The sequence below is a fragment of the Pseudomyrmex gracilis genome, unplaced genomic scaffold (genome assembly GCF_002006095.1).
Source record: "Pseudomyrmex gracilis isolate BER0280 unplaced genomic scaffold, ASM200609v1 scaffold_81, whole genome shotgun sequence".
NCBI lineage: Eukaryota > Metazoa > Arthropoda > Insecta > Hymenoptera > Formicidae > Pseudomyrmex > Pseudomyrmex gracilis.
The window spans coordinates 507,458-526,819 of record NW_018020665.1 but is presented as its reverse complement, the minus strand read 5'-3'; the positions used below and the strand labels follow the sequence as shown (position 1 = coordinate 526,819).

The 19,362-nt window shown below is 42.2% G+C and overlaps 1 protein-coding gene across 1 annotated transcript in view; it reads left to right on the top strand.

The window, feature by feature from the left end:
• The window catches only part of LOC109855127 (T-box transcription factor TBX20-like), a 46,806-nt gene extending 30,779 nt beyond the window's left edge, over window positions 1–16,027 (top strand). Inside the window, exons 4-6 of the mRNA XM_020428991.1 lie at window positions 388–552; window positions 713–789; window positions 15,009–16,027. Of these exons, the coding sequence (XP_020284580.1) occupies window positions 388–552; window positions 713–789; window positions 15,009–15,453 (687 nt within the window). The 3' untranslated portion in view covers window positions 15,454–16,027. The remainder of the gene's footprint in view (window positions 1–387; window positions 553–712; window positions 790–15,008) is intronic.
• The last annotated feature ends 3,335 nt before the right edge of the window (window positions 16,028–19,362 follow it).

The following is a 19,362-nucleotide window of genomic DNA, read 5'->3' as shown; positions in this document are numbered from 1 at the left end:
TATACTCAAATGTTTTCTACTGTTGCACTGAATAACCCCTAGAAGTTTGATCCCATAGTTCTGAAACACCCTGTATATATATATATATATATATATACACATATATACATATTATCTCGCAATTAGGTACAGAGACACATAAACTAAATAATTAAGTAGTAACTTATGATAATCGGCAATGTAAGACTCGCGTTCACGCAGAGCATCGTTACCGAGAGATTGCGCTAATAATCTTATTTTATTGTTATTGCGGATATCGCGATCGGCGCATCTCGAACAACTATGCCGCTCGCGGTATTCATTAGGAGAAACAGAATCAATTTTTTTTACATTTAATCCCGTGTCGAGGAGCGATAATTGGGCAGCAGATCTTTTGCTGTGTTGCAGATCGTGCTGAATTCAATGCACAGGTATCAACCAAGAATACACTTAGTTCGTTGTAGACACGCAGACGATCCTCTAAACATCACTGATCTTCAGAAAGAAGAGCACAAGACGTTCATTTTTCCGGAGTCTGTTTTCACAGCCGTCACGGCATATCAAAATCAATTGGTGAGTGCAGAGAGATTTTACGTACAATATAACTTAAATAAAATTACAAAAAGATTAAAATTAAATTTTTTATTTTGTCTACAAAGTAAGACTCTGTTTTATCTAATATTATAATTTGTGACGTTTTAAACAAAAAAGTACATATTAAATTAATTTGCAGATAACAAAATTGAAGATCGATAGTAATCCGTTCGCCAAAGGTTTCAGAGATTCGTCGAGACTCACAGACTTCGATCGGTAAGTATGAGAATTTTCTTTTTACAAAAAACATATATTTGTAGATTTTCTTAGATTCGATGTGGAGTTGAAAGGAGATTTGAGTTACGCCGCCGATCTGACTTCGAGACCTGTAATTACACCGCGTCGGGGTATCGGTAGCCAATCGAATAAATATCTCAAAACTTGATTAAAATATGCTTCAGCTAGTATGTACGGCTAATCTGTCTGCTCGTTTCTCTCTCTTTCTCTTCATACGCAGTGTTTGAAACCATCCGATCCGGGCAAACGCTTTTCTGCATAGTGGTGTAACAAGCAATCATAGCGTCCATTTATAACACACGGACGTTGATCGAGCGGTCGCTAAATTAAAACCTATATTTTCGAATGAAATATCTATAACTCTCGTGTCGGCGCGGCGTCGACGTTTCTACTGGAAGGGGTTAATTAAAACGCGATTAGAGTGTCAGCGCATACGTCATCCATCGTCGACGATTTCCTTGATTTCTTTTCGCACGAATTTTATTCGAGATCCGAACAGGTTAATTACTCTTGAAAACGGTTCAAATCACTAAAATCAGCGAAATCCAACACAGAAAAATCTGGTTGACGAAATAATTATTGCGAACCTTCACTTAATTACTAGTTTAGCTTATTTTAGCAATATTGTATGTGTGTTCCATGTTTCAGTTATTATTCCGATATTTTTGTTTGACTTTCATTTCTGCCTCGCGATCGCCTCGCCGTTTGATATACGCAATCGATCGACGATCGCGGACGATTATTACATCTCATTAGAATGTCGTCACCTTAATCGCTCGCTGCGCCGACTAAATTATCATTAAGATCTGTTTCTCTTCCCCTTTTTCCCTCTTTCTCTTGTTCAAGACGGAAATTTCAACAACGTTGAACGCCGAGTGCGAGTTCGATGCCGAAATGGGTGCGTACATGCAACCGATTTCGAGTTATCCGCGATCATCTATCTGCATGAATGACGACGCACCTGCCCGGTTATGCATTCTCTTTCTCTGGGCGTTTACGGTTGAGGCGGATGCGCGAGTGACAGAAAAATATATTTATGTAATGTATATATGTATGTTATATCCTTTTTGTTCAACGCGCGCCGCCGTCATCGCTGCGATGATCGCCGTTCATGCCGATGTCACGTTGTTAACCGATGGCTACGATTAATCGATTATCGATGCTTGTCGCCCGTCATCGAGTTTGCATTAAGAAAAAGTACAGTTTAATTTTGCTCATCTCATTGTCATTTATTATCAATAAATTTTAGAAGAAGGTCAGCATTTATTGATAAATATGATTATTAAAATTAATGAAATATAAATTGCAATAGACTTACACGTATAATAAAATATAAATTATACAAAACATAACTATTTTGAATTTTAGAGTGTTTGCATTTGCAATATAAAAGAATTATTGATTCAAAATAAAAAAAATGTTTAATGACAGAATTATTTAAAAATAATATATATGTAATATATACGATTTATGTGTGCGTACGGATATAGAAAAATGTGGAATTATAAAAAAAAAGAATATTATTAATTAACATGAGTAATCGATTAATTTTACATAATAACTCGAAACAAGCACACGAGTAAAAAGTACGGACACACCTCCTCTCACACTGTTATAAACTACGCCGTATCGAGATCAAAAGTTTTATATTCGACTTCCAAGTCTTGGTGCAGCTTTACGTTTAAAAATTGATTAGCTCGTTTTGAAAGAGAGAGAAAGAAAGAGAGAGAAAGAAAGAGAGAGGAGAGAAAGAGAAAAAGAGAAAGAAAAAGAGAGAAAGAGAGAAAGCGAGAACGCGCGGGGGTCTTGGAGATTCGGTACCATATTTTACGAAAAACCGTCTGGTGCTCTTGCAACGCCCACCGATCCTCGGAAATATATTAAGGAACGCGGGCGCGCGCGTTTAAGCGAAGCAGGACTTTCGTCACGCCTCTTCCAATTTGCACGTGATCGCAGCTGTGGGCCGTGTGTGGATGCCACTTTCACGAAAACTTCCAAGCGAGCATTCTACACCGTGCGAAGATCGATTTGCGATTAATTAGCTCATATTATATCAAAACGTCGTTGATCATAAATCGCGCAATTAAAGCCCGCGTCTCTTTCTCGAGACGCGATATATCGTTTGTTCGAATAAAAATCCGCGACTCGAGTCTCGTGTCAAACAGCCGGAGCGTCGTGGTATCGCTAATGATGTTTTCGATCGACACCGAAAACTCCAACAGCTTATTTAAGTGTCGCGATTACCGCCTTATTACGATGGGATAAACAATTTAATTGCGTTTCGCCTCTCACAGAGCAGGTGTCTCACGACAGGTATGCCGACGATCGGCCGAACTTGAAGCCGATACGAAAAGAACAAATAAAATATTAGTCGAAGTAATCAAACAAAAGAGGAAAAAAAAAGAAGAACTTAAAGTGAGAAACGCTGTTTATTAACATCGTAAAATCCGAATTAATTCCCGAGTAACATATATATATACACGGCATATTTCAGATAACGGATAATTTCAATAGAATAATTCCGGATGGAAAATTTGTTCGTTTACGAAATCTTATTTCTCAGTTGTTAATTCTCGAGTCCGAAATACGGACGTTAAATTCTGAATCCTTAATTTAGGGTCATGAATTCTGACCGTTACAGCGCGCTTTCTCTCTCTTTCTCTCTTTCTCTCTCCTCGACTTCAAACTCTTATCTCAGCACTTATCTTATCGCAAACAGCGCATATTTATACAAATGCACAGTCGGTTAAATGCAAGGTTAAACACTGGTTATATATACGTTCACGTTAACACAACGATAATCCTGCCTTCCTCCCGAAAAAAAAAATTACGCAACGAAGTCGAGATTGCATAATGAAAAAAGACGAAACCGAAGTAAGTAATAAGAGAAAAGAAGTTTACATCGAGAAACTCTCAGAGGAAGCTCGCATTAGGAACGGAAGACGACTTTATTGGGTGCCCGTTATCGATTCGCCAACACGCCGTGGTACGCGAGTCGATTTGCATAAAACCTTGAATCGATCCCGAGAGATCGGCGAGGTTAACAATTTAGTGGGCGTGTGCTCGCGCCGATGCAGCTACCGGTGTGTCGTTCTTACTTATTAAATGAGGCCGAACGGACCGATAATCGTTCGACCGGTAATCGTCACGAGGAGAAGTCATGTCGCAAAGAGAAGAAATGTACGCGGATAAGATATGATGATAAATGTAACGCAGCTTTTAATTACGTGCCGATTTCAGTCGCGTTGCTCCGCGCTGCGAGCTCTCGAGACGAGATATTAAAAGCGACGCGTTTATTGTCAGATACGCGCGTCGAATTATCATCTCGCGTAAATCCTCTTCCTCTTCTTCCTCTTCCACCTCCTCCTCTTTGGCGAGGCCAGTTGTTAAAAAATTAAGTCGCGCGAGAACGCGTCCGGCAAAAACACGCAAACTTCTCGTTTATGATTATTAATAGTAGAAGCGCGCCATCTTTTCGCTCGCGCGAACTCCATGTGTGTTTGCCTCGCATACGATCGCGCATGGCACAGAAGAAACTTTCCGTGTGATGGATCGAGCCGTTCGTTGCGATACTTTCATGTATGTACGAATGTGCTATCGCCCGAGACATTCATCACAGCGGATTTATGCCGCTTCTGTATTAAAAGGAGGTGTAGGGGAGGCCGTGGAAAAAACGCTGGATCCAAGGATCACGAGATGCAGCACACCGAAGGCTGTAGCGAATTTATGTTCACCTTGAATGCTAAAATCCCCGCTGTGTTTCTACTATTTTTTTCACAAATTTCGATGTATAGATTTTAATATTTCTCTCTCTCACACTTTACGTTTCTTAAACTTTATATTCTACTAAAATCTAGAGTTTTTTCTATTTTTGTTTTGTTTTTCGTATCCTTAAAATGTTTTGAATACTTGAGATTTTTGCGTACGTTCTCGTGCGACACTGAAATTTTCTACGGAACATTAACGATTATTAATGAGTCTAATAACAGCCATATACTCATTTTACGCGACAGGTCTTTGAAATAAACCGTGCGCGCGTCATATATATTGTACATTCGCATGCAATTCAGTATTGTTTTCACTTGGCGATTTCACGGCAAGTCAAATAAGTGAGAGTGTGTGTATCTTAATGACTTCTCGATGGCGAGTCGCGAGAACATGATCTCGCCCTGAAATCACTGCCAACACTCCGATCCTCCCCAAATCAGCACCTGTCTAACAGACTGCCCGCCTAAATTCCGCAACGTCATTCTAAGACTCGTCCAATTGCTTTCTCGCTCGCTTATCTCTCCAAAGTGGTTTCACCTCGTTCGCATTCCGCTGTGAATTTCTCGTGACGAGAACACCAATGTCAGGCCGTCGAGTTGTCGCTCTATCGATGCCTTCATATCGAAAAAACGCTCTTTTCCTTTTCTTCTCCTTTATCTCCTCATTTTCCGAAATTGTTACATGTAGAGAAATATATATGTAAAACTTTGCCTGATGAGATAAACTACCGTGGGACGTCGATAAAATCTTTTTAGGGTCACTAACTAACACTTTGGCGATAACACCGTCATTAGAAGTGCCCGCTTGGGGATTCCAACTTGTCTCGGCGACGCCTATAGCGGATGCTAATACACGCGTATCTGATCAGAAATTATCGATAGGCGAAAATCATTCCGAGTGCTCGAGTTATCGCGGAACTAATTTGAAACACGACGGTTGACACGACGAGTTCTTTATTAGTCATAAAAATGTACAGCAAGTTAGAGAGAGGAATATATATAAAGAATTATATACATATTCATATACGCATTGTATAAAGACAAACGACAATAACAAGATAACAATTTCTTTAGTTTTCGAAGAAACTACTATATTCAATTCTTTTTAAATCTAAACGCCAGTGGATTTAAAAAAACTGTTTCTACATTCGCGCGCTCATCAGCCGACAACACCGGTCGCGTTCTGTCTCGCTCCAGATAAGCACGTATGGGCCGCGGGGATCGAGCCGTGGGCCCGTCGCGAGCCTCGGCGAGGAACGACGGCAGTCGTTGCCTCCACGGATGCGCCGCCGCTTCGGCGGCGTCCGGAGTTAATGAGAGAGCGGCCGTATGGAGCAATACGGCGCATGCACCCGCCCACTTCACGCCGGCGCTGATAGATAGATGCCCCTCTGGGCTTTCTCTCTCTCTTCTTCTTCTTCACCCCTTTTTCTCTCTTCTCTTTCTCCCTATTTCGCGTCATTCCTCCTTTCTCAGCCCTCTTCGCGTACGTGTTCTCGCGCGCGCGCGCGCGCGCAAACACGACATCGGCCGTCAACGTCGTGGAAAACATCAACCGGGCGTCATCGAAGAGCACGAGCAGTCGCGAACCACGTCTGTGCGAAAACGCGATGGCGACTGAGAGAAGCGCTGGTTTCTGCGCGCCGCAGATTAATGGTTTAGGTTTAAGTGAAGTCGTTAAGATCCCGTGGTAAAAATAGATTTCGGAATGTTGCACACTTTGCATCTGAATCAACGAGTATTCATTTAGACTGCTGCACGCGCTTGGAAACAACTAATTTGTCACACGCGTTTTTGAGCTTTTCTTTTTTATTTATCGTACTTTCCAAAAAATAATTCTGTCGGGAACGCAAAACAACAATAAATAAGAAAATTCTTGCGCTTATTTTTTTTTTTTTCAATAAGCGTTTTACATACAAAAATACACAATATGAATATTTGACTAATGTATTAAAGATTCTCGTGGCTATTCGCACAAATTCTGCACGTGATCGCCATTTTCCGCCCGGCTGTTTGTGCTCTTGTGCGGCTTGTCGTGGCAGCACCTTGAAGAAAGAAACGGGTGGAAGGGTGAAGAAAGAGAGCGATTCCACGTTCCCTCGGTTCCGGAGGGCAAGGAGGGCAGGGCATTCATCTATATTAGCTTCGAGAGCGGACGGCCTGTCATTACCGCTGCCGCTCTGGCCCTCTTTCACCCTTTCCCCTCGCAAAGTCTCTCTATCTTTTCTCGCTCGGTCCTCTTCTGCTCGCTTCTTCTCTCTTCTTCTCAACACAACTACCAACATCAACCCCGACAACGCAGACACCTCCGACCGATCCTTCCCTTGCTGGCCCATTAGCGGACCGCATTATCAAAGTGCCAGAGGGAAACGGACAGAGCGAGTCGCAGCACTCGACGACGGACGAGGATGAAGAACACTCTGTAGAAGAAGAAGAAGAGGAGGAAGAAGAGCTGGGGAAGGGAGAGACATGGGAGATGGAGAGGCAGCATCAGTGGCCGTAGCTGCTATGGAGCTAATAACCGCCGTTTAAAACGCAAAAACAAAGGTCTCGCCGTGCATCATCGGAACTTCAGGCTTCAGCCGGGGGTTCGCGCGGGAAGAAGAAAGAATCAGAGGGAGAAGAAGGAGGCGGCAGGAGGGAGAGAGAGAGAGAGAGAGAGAGGACTTCGATCCACACACACACACACATATACACATGCCGTGTATCGGCTGGCTATCTGAGGCGTCAGGGTCATTACCGGATCATTACCTACCATACCTACCGTGCGACGACGATGATGGCTCGACTTGCGAGCATCACAGACAGGTCTTTACAGACGCGTATACACATATGCACATATACTCACACACATACGCTTGCATACGTATAGGTGCGTATCTGCTTCACATCTAGAGTTCTGTTTCTCGACGTTAACGCCTCGTACTCCTGTGTGAGTTAACTCTTGCACGTGTGTACGTAATTGCACGTGTGTACGTAATTGTACGTGTGTCGGGTGTGTTCTTGCACACATTCGTGTCCGTATTCTCGTACAGACCGAGAGCCAGCTAGCGGCGCGGCGGCGATCGCGCGTCGGCCCGCTCGGCGGCAGCCGGGTAAATTACAGGCTCGACCGTATTTTGTGTTGTCTTGTTGTTTTTCAACGCGCCGAAAGGAAATGAGCGAGCAAACGCGTCACGCCACCCCGAACCTGCTAATTTCTATTCATATTTTATGGCTATTAATTTCTTCGCTGTTTCTTCGGCTCTCTACCTCTCTCGCTCTTCCTCCCTCTCTTTTCTTTCTCTCTATCTCTCTTTCTCTCTCTTTCTCTCTCTCTCTCTCTCTCTCTTTTTGCTTCACCTCTTGAGATCTCCGTCTTCGTCGTTTATCTTCGCCTCGTCGGCTCGTTCTCCTTTTCTGCGATTCTTTTCTTTTCGCTCTCCCCGATTCGCACCGTTCCTTTCTTTCTTCTCCTTCTTCTCTTTGAGTGTCTCTTCTTGTCGGCTTCTGCCCCCGCTCTCTCTCTCTCTCTCTTTCTTCTATACTTCATCCCCCTTCTTCTTTTCGTCTACCTTCTAATATTCTTCTTTAGCATTCCACGTCGAAGGAAGAATCCTTCTTCAGTCTGAAACTTCCTTCGTCGGTTTCTCCTTCTGTCGAAGTGTTCACGCGATATATCGCTCCCAGAGACATCCATTGCGCCCGCGAGCTGTCTTTCTTCTTCTTCGTAAACCGCGCTTTTTATGTCTTTTCTGTCTTGTTCCGCCATCGTGGAATCTCGTATTGAGATTCGTAGAGCGCCGACAGCTCGCTCGCTGTTGGCAGTACTTGAAGCGAGTTGTTAGTCCATAAATCTCTCAATATCGCAAATCTTTCCTTTTCTCTTGTTTCTCTATGATAGTAGAAAATGTTTTCAGAATATTGTTGAGTATTATGCAGTTTTTGTACGTGGTCAATATTGTCTTTTTTATTTTTGACAATACGCGAACTGCTACAAATAAACAAAAAAGTTCAAAATTGCGTCTTTTATTATTTCGATTCGGCTTTCTGGATCATATGGCGATATCACTATAGCAGCGAGCTATTCCTCGTGAGTCTGATAGTCCTCGTGGGATGCGTGCGAGAGGAACCGAGATGAGCCAAACCGCAGCATTCGATGAACTACCTTCGGCCATCAGCGGGGTGTAACCTATTATTATCTACCACTTACCTAATGCCCTATGTCAGCCTCGGGATAGGCGGAGAAAAACAGTTCTCTCTCTCTCTCTTCCTCCATTCGACGGAATTCCCTGCGCTTTAATATTGCGAGTTGTTTCACGTCGACTGAGCGCGCCGCGCGCACGATTTCTGGAAATTTATCGACTAGGTGTCAAAAAGTGTTCATCAATTAAGCGCGGTCGTAAAACACGAAGGGGCATGAAGTAGCGTAACTTTGCTAGAAAATTAAAATTATAAACGTTTTTTTTTGACGTAACAATTAATTACGTGTTTTTCTACATACATTTTTGACAGGTAATGTATGTAAAAAACACACACACAACAAAAGGGATTAAATTTTATTATATATACATAACACTCAAAAATTCGGGACTGAGTTCTAGCTCGGAGTTTATATCTACGTAACTAACCGAGGATAATCTTTATGTGCGATAATCACCGGTAGCAATTCCTAGCAATTAACATCGGGTCGGAGTCACCGGCGCGTATAAGTAATTGCATTCTTACGGATCGGGGCGCAATTTTATTATTTGCGCGCTTACGTAGCGAGGCGGACAAATATTATGTGCGAATTATCCGCGTAAATATGCATGATTCTTACGACCGAGACGAGGTGAGAGGCGCGGCTTGCGTATAATTGACTCGCTAATTAAATTACACCGAGACTATCACGCGATTGAACGACGCGACAAGTGGGAAGAGCGCGCGCGCGTGAGAGAGAGAAAGAGAGAGAAACAAACCAAGGGCGGCTTTGTTTTTGCAAGACGCCGCCCTTTGCGCGATGAACACAGGAAGGCTTAAAGAGACTCGCGTGAGAACGAACGGCGGATTTCGTTTTTTCGAAAAGGACCCCACCTCGGCGCACACACACGTAACACCTGACTGGCTTTCGGACAGGATCTCGAGAAAAGGGCCTCGGAGAAATTACGGGACATTAAGCCATGCGAGAATACCATATTTCCTTGTCAGAGCGGTTTCGAGGAACAGATACATTCGAAAATTACGGACGCGGCCATTAACCGCTAAAAGCCGTCACGATGCCGTCAGTTTTGCTCCAATTAACCCTCCACGGATCAATCTTTTTTTTTTTTTTCCGATAGAGCGCATGCAACGCATGCGCGATCACGCATAAAAACCACTTTTTTTTGTTGTTGCAAGGCGCAACGCGCTCAGGAAATGTTCTGTTTCTCAGGAATGAGGTTCGTTCATGGTCTGATCTTACTGAACTTTGCGAGCTATAATTAAAGATGAAAAATATCCATCAAATACACTATTTTTTCGTCCACATTTCTGTTGTTCAAAAATATTCCATATTAAAATAAAAATTTTATATTTTCAATCCCATCTAGCTGATTTGTTTTGGGAAATAATTGAATTACGAAGGTAGTCACATATAAAATTAAATTATTATGCACAACACGAATCTTCACGTTCTCCAAGCTAAGCGATCTCCCATCTCTCTACGTTTTCTAAGGAATAATTTGAAATTCGTTCAACGCCCGTCCTGTCATCGAGTTCTCGCGTCGCGCGAGTCGACGGGCTCTCTTCGAGTGGCGCGCGCGCGCGCACGAGAGAGAGAGAGAGAGAAAGAAGAGGAGAGAGATCTCTCGCTCTTTTAATAGATTTAATTTGTCCGAACACGAACGCTGACGGCGCGGCCAGGCAAAAATTCTAATCGGCCGTGTATGCGCCAGGCGTTTCTTCCTTATTTATAGACCCGGCCTCGCTATCTCTCTTTCTACCTTGTCCGGACAGCGATACTCGAGGGGTGTAACCGCGAGAACGTCATGGACATTTTAATAGGGTAACGTCGGTGGCCTCTAATTAGAACGTTTCGACCGTAACCGCACTATTACGGAGGAAAACGCAGACTCGTCAGATCGATGAGGAATATTTATCGCGGTGTAACAATTACGGGAGCCCCGGCGTATAGCGCGAATAGTAATAGGCGGTCGGCGGACCCGCGGGCTGCTCTCTCTCTATCTCTCGGACGGCGAACGACTGTAATTAGGACTTTTATTGTCTGTACATAAGGAAGCTTTATGAAAACATTAAGGATATAATTCAAGGCCGAGGCAGAGAGAGAGAAGCTCCGCTAGTAACACTCCGGCGCTGCGCCGCCGTCAATTGCAGCCGGGGCCTTAATGCATAGGAGACCGCGCTGCGTCATTTCCGTTTTGCGTACACACGCACAGGTATATACGCGACGTGGCGTGAACTGAGCGGCGCTCATGGTCGGGACTGCCTCCCTGTTTCTGCTCTCTCCACGAGTGAACGGTGTAATTTGATTTCTGGATTTTTCAGCGAGCCACATGATTAAGCTATTTTCGAGACAACCGAGAGAGATCGCGCGCCACGCTGGCGGACGGTAGCGCGCGCGCGTTTAGCGCTTTCTGCGGTTTGGCTTCGTCTTATCCGAACATTGACGAAATTGCGAGTGTGACGAACGGTGTGCGTTCTAGAATTGATCGTTATTGATAATTATTTTCTCAAAACAAATTTTTAATTATTCTACATGATATTACGCGTATCTCACGAAAGTGAAGCGGCGCGCGAAAAAAAACTAATTATTCTCATTCTCACACGTGAAGAAAAAAGTACGAAGATGTAGTTGTTGTATATACATTTAAATCACAACGGAGATTGCATAGACTGTGATTTAACGTAACATTCTTTTGTGCATCCACGACTTCAAAGCAGAGCTCAGTAATCGCGATCGAGATCCACGTCGAGGATCCGCCTAAATCACTGGCTCTCTTGCCCCTACCCCTCAAGATCTTCCTATCCGCGGGATCTCGGATCACGATCGATCCAAGCAGATCGATAACGAAGGGGCAGTACCTCCGGGTACTCGCGGAACTCGCGGCTAATAGAGTTCGGGCCCTTGACAGCGATATTTCACGAGAACGAGAAGAGGAATGGCCGCGGACGAACGGACGAACGGTGTGTGGTCCGGCACGTTCGAATGGACGGCGATTAGCCCCGGGGCCTCTAATCCCTCCTTCCCTGGTTTCTCCCGTCGTTGGTTTCACCCTGCGGAGCTCTTCGAGAACCTCCGGGCACCTTCCACAGCTTCTTCCTCCTTCCGCTCGAGGCTTACTCTTACACATCCGCGTGCACGATACTCCGTGTGCATTTTAGACACACATGCGCGCTCGTTTGTGTGATGAGTAAGTGTGTATGTGTCGTGCTCGTGCGCCTCCTCGGGTGTCGTGTTACGTGTTAAGCGGTACAAGCGAGCGGTAACCGAGACGCGCGAACTGCACACCGGATCCATTGTTCCCCGAGCCTCCCCCAACATTTCTGCCTCCTTCTCCTTCAGCCACCGTTCTCCCCCGTCGTCGTTCGTCGCGGTCCCCGGATTGCTCGCGAGTGGGCCTCTTTTCTGCTCCGACTCGATTTGCCCTTGCCCGTCTCTTTTGATTCGATCGGGTATCGATACTCTCGCTCGATATGGAATATTGCACGTACCGGATATGGAAATGCGATAGCTCTCATTTTATCAAGGAATATACGGTCTGCTTTTTTCAAACAGATTAAACTTTCTCTAGTGATGTGTGGAAGAAAAATAAAATGAACTTTCTCATTGAATTCTTTGAATTTTTCTTCTTTGGTTGTCGTACGTTCAAAAAAAAACCCTTCAAAAGAATTTCGAAAGAAAAATCAAATTTATTTTTTCGTCGTTCAATTGTCTCCACATCCGGTAGCCGATGAAGTTTGGACAGGATTCTCTCAGTCAAGGACGTAATTGCGATTGAGTCCCTTTGAGTTCTTTCAGTTCATTTTTTACAATTTCTTTTATTTTTTTTTTTTTTTTTATGCAGCAAGACTCGTGTTCGTCACGGTGATTTTATCTCACACCATGAATTTACAATTTTACGAGCCGAGACTTTTGCCGTCGTCGACGTGCTCGAAACTACCGAGCAAAAGGCTTGACCCTTCTCTCCTTCAAGCTCAGTGTCGCTTGCCCCGGTGACCTCTGGAGTAACTAGACCCGCGAGACTCGGTCCCCTTGGCTCTGGTCCACGGGGACAGAATCATTACGAAGGTCTGTGGAGATTGAATTGTACAGGTCCGACGAGGTCGGTCTGCCGAGGTGATGAAGTGCTTCGTGTCGCGCCGAATGTCCCGTGAGCGACAATTGCCCTTATAATGTAAGACCAAACAATCATTTTCTTCATATATATATAAGAAAATTATTTTATTATCGCTTCCGTTGTAATAAAAAGCTATTTTTTTCTTAATGAAAAAAATTGAAAGCTTTATGTGCTCGTGCAAATGTTTATTTCAAATTGAAGACATGATCCAAGTATAAGAGCGGGACGAATATATATGTATATATATGTACATATATCGTGAAGAGCTCTTTATTATGCACGTCCTTAAATTATTTCATGCACGAAACGTTGTGGTATTGAACGTCGCGGTTATGAAAGACGTCCTTGTGTATCTCGGTTCGCGGAACTGAATGATCGATAGAAGGTATCATTCGTCAGTGGCTTGTACTCAAATTATCCGGCAGGATACTAGCATCAAGTTGTCTTTCTACCACTTGAATTCCGAGAAGCGCGAAGAAGCGCTTGGCAGGTTATCCATCGACGCGTCTTAAAGCACGAAACCAAACAGGCAAGCGAGAACTTGTGTCCTGAAAGGACGTTAAAAAACACATAGAATGAAGATCTTTTCTTAATGGACTGCTTAATGGACTTTGCTCTCGACGGTAACAGGAAGAACTCCCGACACGTTTTTCTGTATCCTTTCCGAATAAAATATCATTAACTCAGACCGACTCAAAATTATGTCAGAGAAATTGCTTCAGCTTTTTATACATAACTTTTTTCGCAAGAGTTTTCGAGTTATATATTAATAATTTATTCTCTTTGTTTACACAATCAACTCAGATTTTATTAGTAAAAATTTATAAAATTGCGGGCAAAAAAAAAAAATAGCTCTGAATATCGCTTGAATTGAAAATTCGGTTACGTTTTTCTAATAGTATAACAGTGAAATCCGCCATTGCAAAGCGTCATAAGAAATAAACAGTTAGGGAATCAATCGAGTGTAAAATTAAAGTAACGAAGCGGATTATTGACTTGAAATTCTCTCTAATTGAACGAAATGAGCGTTTCGACTTTTAAAACGATCCGACTCGTTCAGTTTAAATGGCGGAAAACAACTGGAGACCCCTTCGGGACCACGTCAAGAGTCCATCAAGCATTCTGATTCGCTTCTTCGGTCCGCTTTGCGCGCAATCGGTCTTACCTCGGCGAGGTCTGAAATCGAAAGCAATTAAGAAGCCCCGTTCCTCGCCTCGCGATATCGTAATGAAGTCTTAATAATCGCGATAGACCGGCCGATAATCGGCGTATCCTTACACGCCGCTCCCGCGCGTAATCACGAAAGTAGGAAGTGACTCGCCGTGATTCCGCGCGCAATGAGACTTGTGTCGTTAATTATCGTCAGCGTCGGGGAGGGATAGGAAACTAAAGGAGAGAAAGATGAAAGATCCTCGCGCCATTTGCGATGCGTTTTCATTCGCGATCGACCAATAATCTGCTCGTTAGCGTTTCTGCCGCAATAGTAACAAAGCAATGAAGGCGCGTCCGCATACAATTGCCCGTTAATTAACCCTAATTAAGCCCATGCCTAACGCACGAAATCATCTATTACGTTCTTCGTTGCGGGGAAGGGGAAAGGAAGACGATTCTCGCGCGATCGGTTTCCCCTCCTCATTCGTACGTCTATATATGAGAGAAAAGTTTTGTCTTAATTATCTGCCATTCTCTCTCCATCTGTCGACTCCGTTCGTGAAAGAATCTCATTGATTTACTTCCTTTTAAGTGCCATTAATGCCGATAACGTCGATCGATTAATCAGCCGGTCGCGGCGAAGAGCCGCCTCTCTCTCGCCTTAAAGACGAACGATTTTATCTCGCTGTCTCGCGTTCCCGCGGCTTCACAGGATTTATTTGCTTGCGATCTCCTCGCCGTTTCACGCGGGATAAGCGCAAAGGTTCGCGACCTCTCGACACGATAGCGTTGCTTCGTTCGGTCCTTCGGTCTTTTCCCGATGCCGAACAAGCGCAGATATTCGCCGAAGAGACTTATGGTCTAGATTTTAAATAAATCTTCTATCTAACTGGATTTTTAATCTCTTAATATATATATATATATACATATATATATATATATACATATTTAAATTTTGTATTCTCTTTTCTTTTTGGTTCAGAGATCCTATGGAACTTATGGAGCAACAAATGGGAAGAGTCGTCGTACCTCCAGTGAGACTCTTCGATCATCTCGCCACTGTGTCATCACCGGCAGTGATCGCGGCTTTTGGCGCTCAGCAACAACATCATCAGACATCCGCGCAGCAGCAACAGCAATCGGAAAACAGTCCTCATCCGTTATCAACATGGTTTTCGCCTTTTGTATATGCTGCTGCTGTCGGTAGAGCTGCTGCTAGCTCTCCGTTATCCTACGCCACCGGTAGCTACCCTACGGTACCATGGGGTTGGCAACCAGCGATGCCGCCTCCGGTCACGATGCTCTCGCGACGGTCCTCGCCTCCCACCGCCACTCCCGCAGTCGCCCTCAGGTATGTCCCCTATCAACCGACCGCTAGCTCGCATCCCCCAGCGTCGCTACCAGTTCGCTCGACCACCCCCAATTAGCGACCCCTGCTGGCGCTCGCGACTCAGCGACTACAACGGCATTATCGTTCCTCTTCCTCCTGTCTGTGATCGGAATTTGGAACCGGATTCGGTTATCATCTATGTATCATGAAACTATTTACGACTTTTCCATCGGAAATATGAAAGTTCGACTGTATATGTTCGATACTTATCACATACCGAATAGAATTGTCAGTAGTTTTATAATAGATGTTGTTTGTTCTGATGAAGGTTTGCTATGTCAAACACTAGTGGCATGCACGCGTTTCATCGTTTATATAATGCGAATCGAATCACAGATCCGACGATGTGGAAATACGTGATACCTACATTTGCGACTTGTCACTTGGACATTCGCGTGTTTTGTCTGCGAGCTGAGTAAATAATAAACTCTCCCGGCTGATAATTGCTAGTCGCGCAGATATACGTAGACAAAACTTGCGGCTGTCAACTGTTACGTCAAAGAATAAAATATGAGAATATACTTATTAAATAGGGGATTGAATAAAATTTATTTACAATTTAACATCACGGCTAGTGATGCACTAAAATTAAAAAAAAAAAAGTATTATCGAATTGGCAAATATATAACAAAAATGTAAATTAACTAAAGATTTAATTTCTATAAAGTGCTTCTTTTATCATTTATTTTATTATTATTATTCTGTAACCAAAATTCTTTTATTTGATTCGTTTTCTACTATAATTTATACTACAACAAAATTGTTTATTTTCTCTTTCTTAATTTCGAATTGTAATCTTTTTTCTGCTTGCTTATTTCTTACATTCCTTTTAAAAAAGAACGTATAATCTTTAAAAAACTGATAAACTTTTCATCTCTCTAGAATTTATCATTTACCATAATTCAAATCAGTAACGGATTTTAACAACTATCATAAACCGAGAGAAAAATGTAAGTTTTCTATAATCCTGTAACTGAAATTATTTTTTTTAGTTAATAATGATTATGCTAATTAAAATAAATTTGTTCTAGTATGTTTTGTACATACTAGAAATGTATATAGTAGATGAATGCATAGAGAGTGAAATAAACATTCTGTATATATAAAAAACTAGAAATACATATGTAATATATACTATATATTATTATGTTCTTTAATAATATGTATGGTAAATATTATATATTATATATCTATAAAAATATATATACCGAAAGACAAACGTAATGTGACATAATAAAATTTGACCTAATATTTTTTCTGCCATTCACTTTTATTAAAAACAGAAAGGTTATTATTTGACAATACATATATCATTATATAATACATGTCATAACTAGTTTTTTTATTTATTATAAAAACTAGAAATATACTTTTGTATTATATATTTCTATTCTTTTTGATGTATAGTAAAAAAGTCGCTATGTACTTATATTGCAAACATGATTGTTTAATTTTACATTGCGGTGTATCACATTAATTCCACATTGTCAAACGCTAAAGAACAACTGAGAACGATACGTCGTATTGCGTTGCGAAGCTTGCGATTGTCATCTCAAAATGTGAACGCATGCGTCGAACAATATCGACTGTAGTCGTACCTAGCGGTCGGTTCACAGTGGCGGATAACACACTTATCTTATATCGAAAGAGGTAACATCTAGGTGCAACCAAAGAACTATTCCCAGCGCCTGTGTTGATCGTATAGACCGTGTAAACGCGTAGATATAATATACATATAGATGTAATTCTGTGTACAATGTCATTTTTGTTAATTTATGTGTGAGACAAACGAAATGTGTAATCAGCAATTCTTGACAAAACTTTTGTGCTGATAAAATACAGAATAGACTTCAAGAAGTATATTCGCAAACTACCGATATCTTGACAAATTTTAATGTCCCGTTAGATATACGTTCTCACAATCGAACGCGTTCCGTACTAAATTTGCTCTGTGTTTGCGTATCAATGAATCGCGAACAATTCGTCACTCCCTACGTATTACGTAAATAATCACATAAGTGTCACATACGGGATTTTCAGTTTATTGCATAGTGACACTTAGAAAGTTATTTTCTGTTTGATCATCAAATGTTAAAAAAACAATTCATAAGTAAGGGAACAATTTGAAACCAAAAAATTCCCTTAACTAGGGAAACATATAAAGTTTAAAATTTTTAAACTGCTCTCTAAAATTTGCGTTTTGGAATTACGGTATCACACGTAGGAAGTGACGGGTTGTTTGTTGAAAAACTTGCGAATATGCGAGTTGTCTTGTCTATTTCCGATCTCATTGGACTTGTACATATGTAGTTCTTTTATGCGCGTTAAAACAATTTTTGTCACGTAATAATTGCGAATATGAACACGTGTATATATGAGATGTGTAAATCTGAGCGAGCGAGTGAGTGAGTAAATGAGTGAGTGAGTGAGCAAATGATTAAATAAATAAGTGAGTAAGTGAGTAAATGAGTAAGTGAGTGAGTGAGTGAGTGAGTGAGTGAGCGAGCTAGTGAGTGAGTGAGTGAGTGAGTGAGTGAGTGAGTGAGTGAGTGAGTGAGAGAGAGAGAGATTGTGTGTGTGCGTGTGTGCACAACAAGCATGAATAACAGAAGAAAGAGATATTGTATCATAAACCGTGATAGTATTGCGTCTTGCCACACAAGATGGATGTAATTTGTACATAAAGATATCTTTTATGGTAGTAACTAATAGCTCAGTATTCATTGATGTAGCACGGTGAAAATAAATGAATTTTCATTAATCAGTTCCTATTCTTCCTCCACATTATATTTCCAGTTCTTTCTCCTTTTTCTTCTTTATAAATAAATTATTTACCTATAAAAATATTTTTTTGATAATAGCTACAGTTTCTTCTTGTTCTAAATCTCAACGAAAATATTATCAAGAGGATCGTATTATGCGTACAAAAGATGCGAGTTCTACCGTATAACAATCGTCTTTTATATACGATCGAAGGTCAGCTTCCGGAGTTTTGTACCTTTTGCATTTGTTTCGCGGGATAACTCGGGTGAACGTTACCAACCTTTTGCCCTGCTCTTGCTACGCCACCCAGGCTTCATCGCACCTCCAACTGCCGTGTAATTCTGTTATACCTATCTGAAATTAAATAAATTCATTTCACGGCCTGTCAGCGAGCAATTATTCTCAGATGCGGCCGCTTTAGGAGCTCAGTTGGTTCCATGACTAACACCTCCTCTCTCTTTCTCTCTCTTTTTCTCCCGTTCTGATCGCCACAGTCTGAGCACCAGGAGCGGCACGTCGCTCGTATTGCCGTAGCCGCTGCGGTCCCCATCTTCGTCGTTGCGAGATGGTTGCCGAGCCGCAAATGTTACGCGCGATCGAGCGTAACCGCGGCGACACGCGATGCCCTTTAACCTTTGTCCAAATACAACGAAATATGAGATAGGCGCTAAACTAGACGCTCACTTATAACGGAAACGTTAATTTGTACATGGTAACAGATAAGAAAAGCGTTATTTTAAGATATATTTCCTTATTTATAAAAATATTGTATATCTGTTGTTGAGACCAAGTGAATCACAAATCTTTCTTTTTTTTGTATCAGTCTTTGTGAAAAAAATATTTATTAAATCTTTTTTCTTTCTCATCAAAGTAAAACAAAGTACCAAAGATGTATATGACTAAATTCCACGCGATGAATATTATCAATTATATCGAAGACATTCGACCGTTGCGTCTAGGACAAAAGTCGGTGGTCGTCGATTGGAAGAAATCCGCGTTCGGGAGAAACGCGAAAGAGAAGACGCAATGAAGAAGAAGAAGAAGAAGAAGACGACGACGACGACAACAACGAAGGTTTCACCGGGGCGCGAAAGCGATCGTGTGTTACGTCGTGATGGGTGGAGCGAGGTGAGAGAAACAGAGAGGCGGCTCCCGAGCTTGTAATTATGTTGATACGAATGAT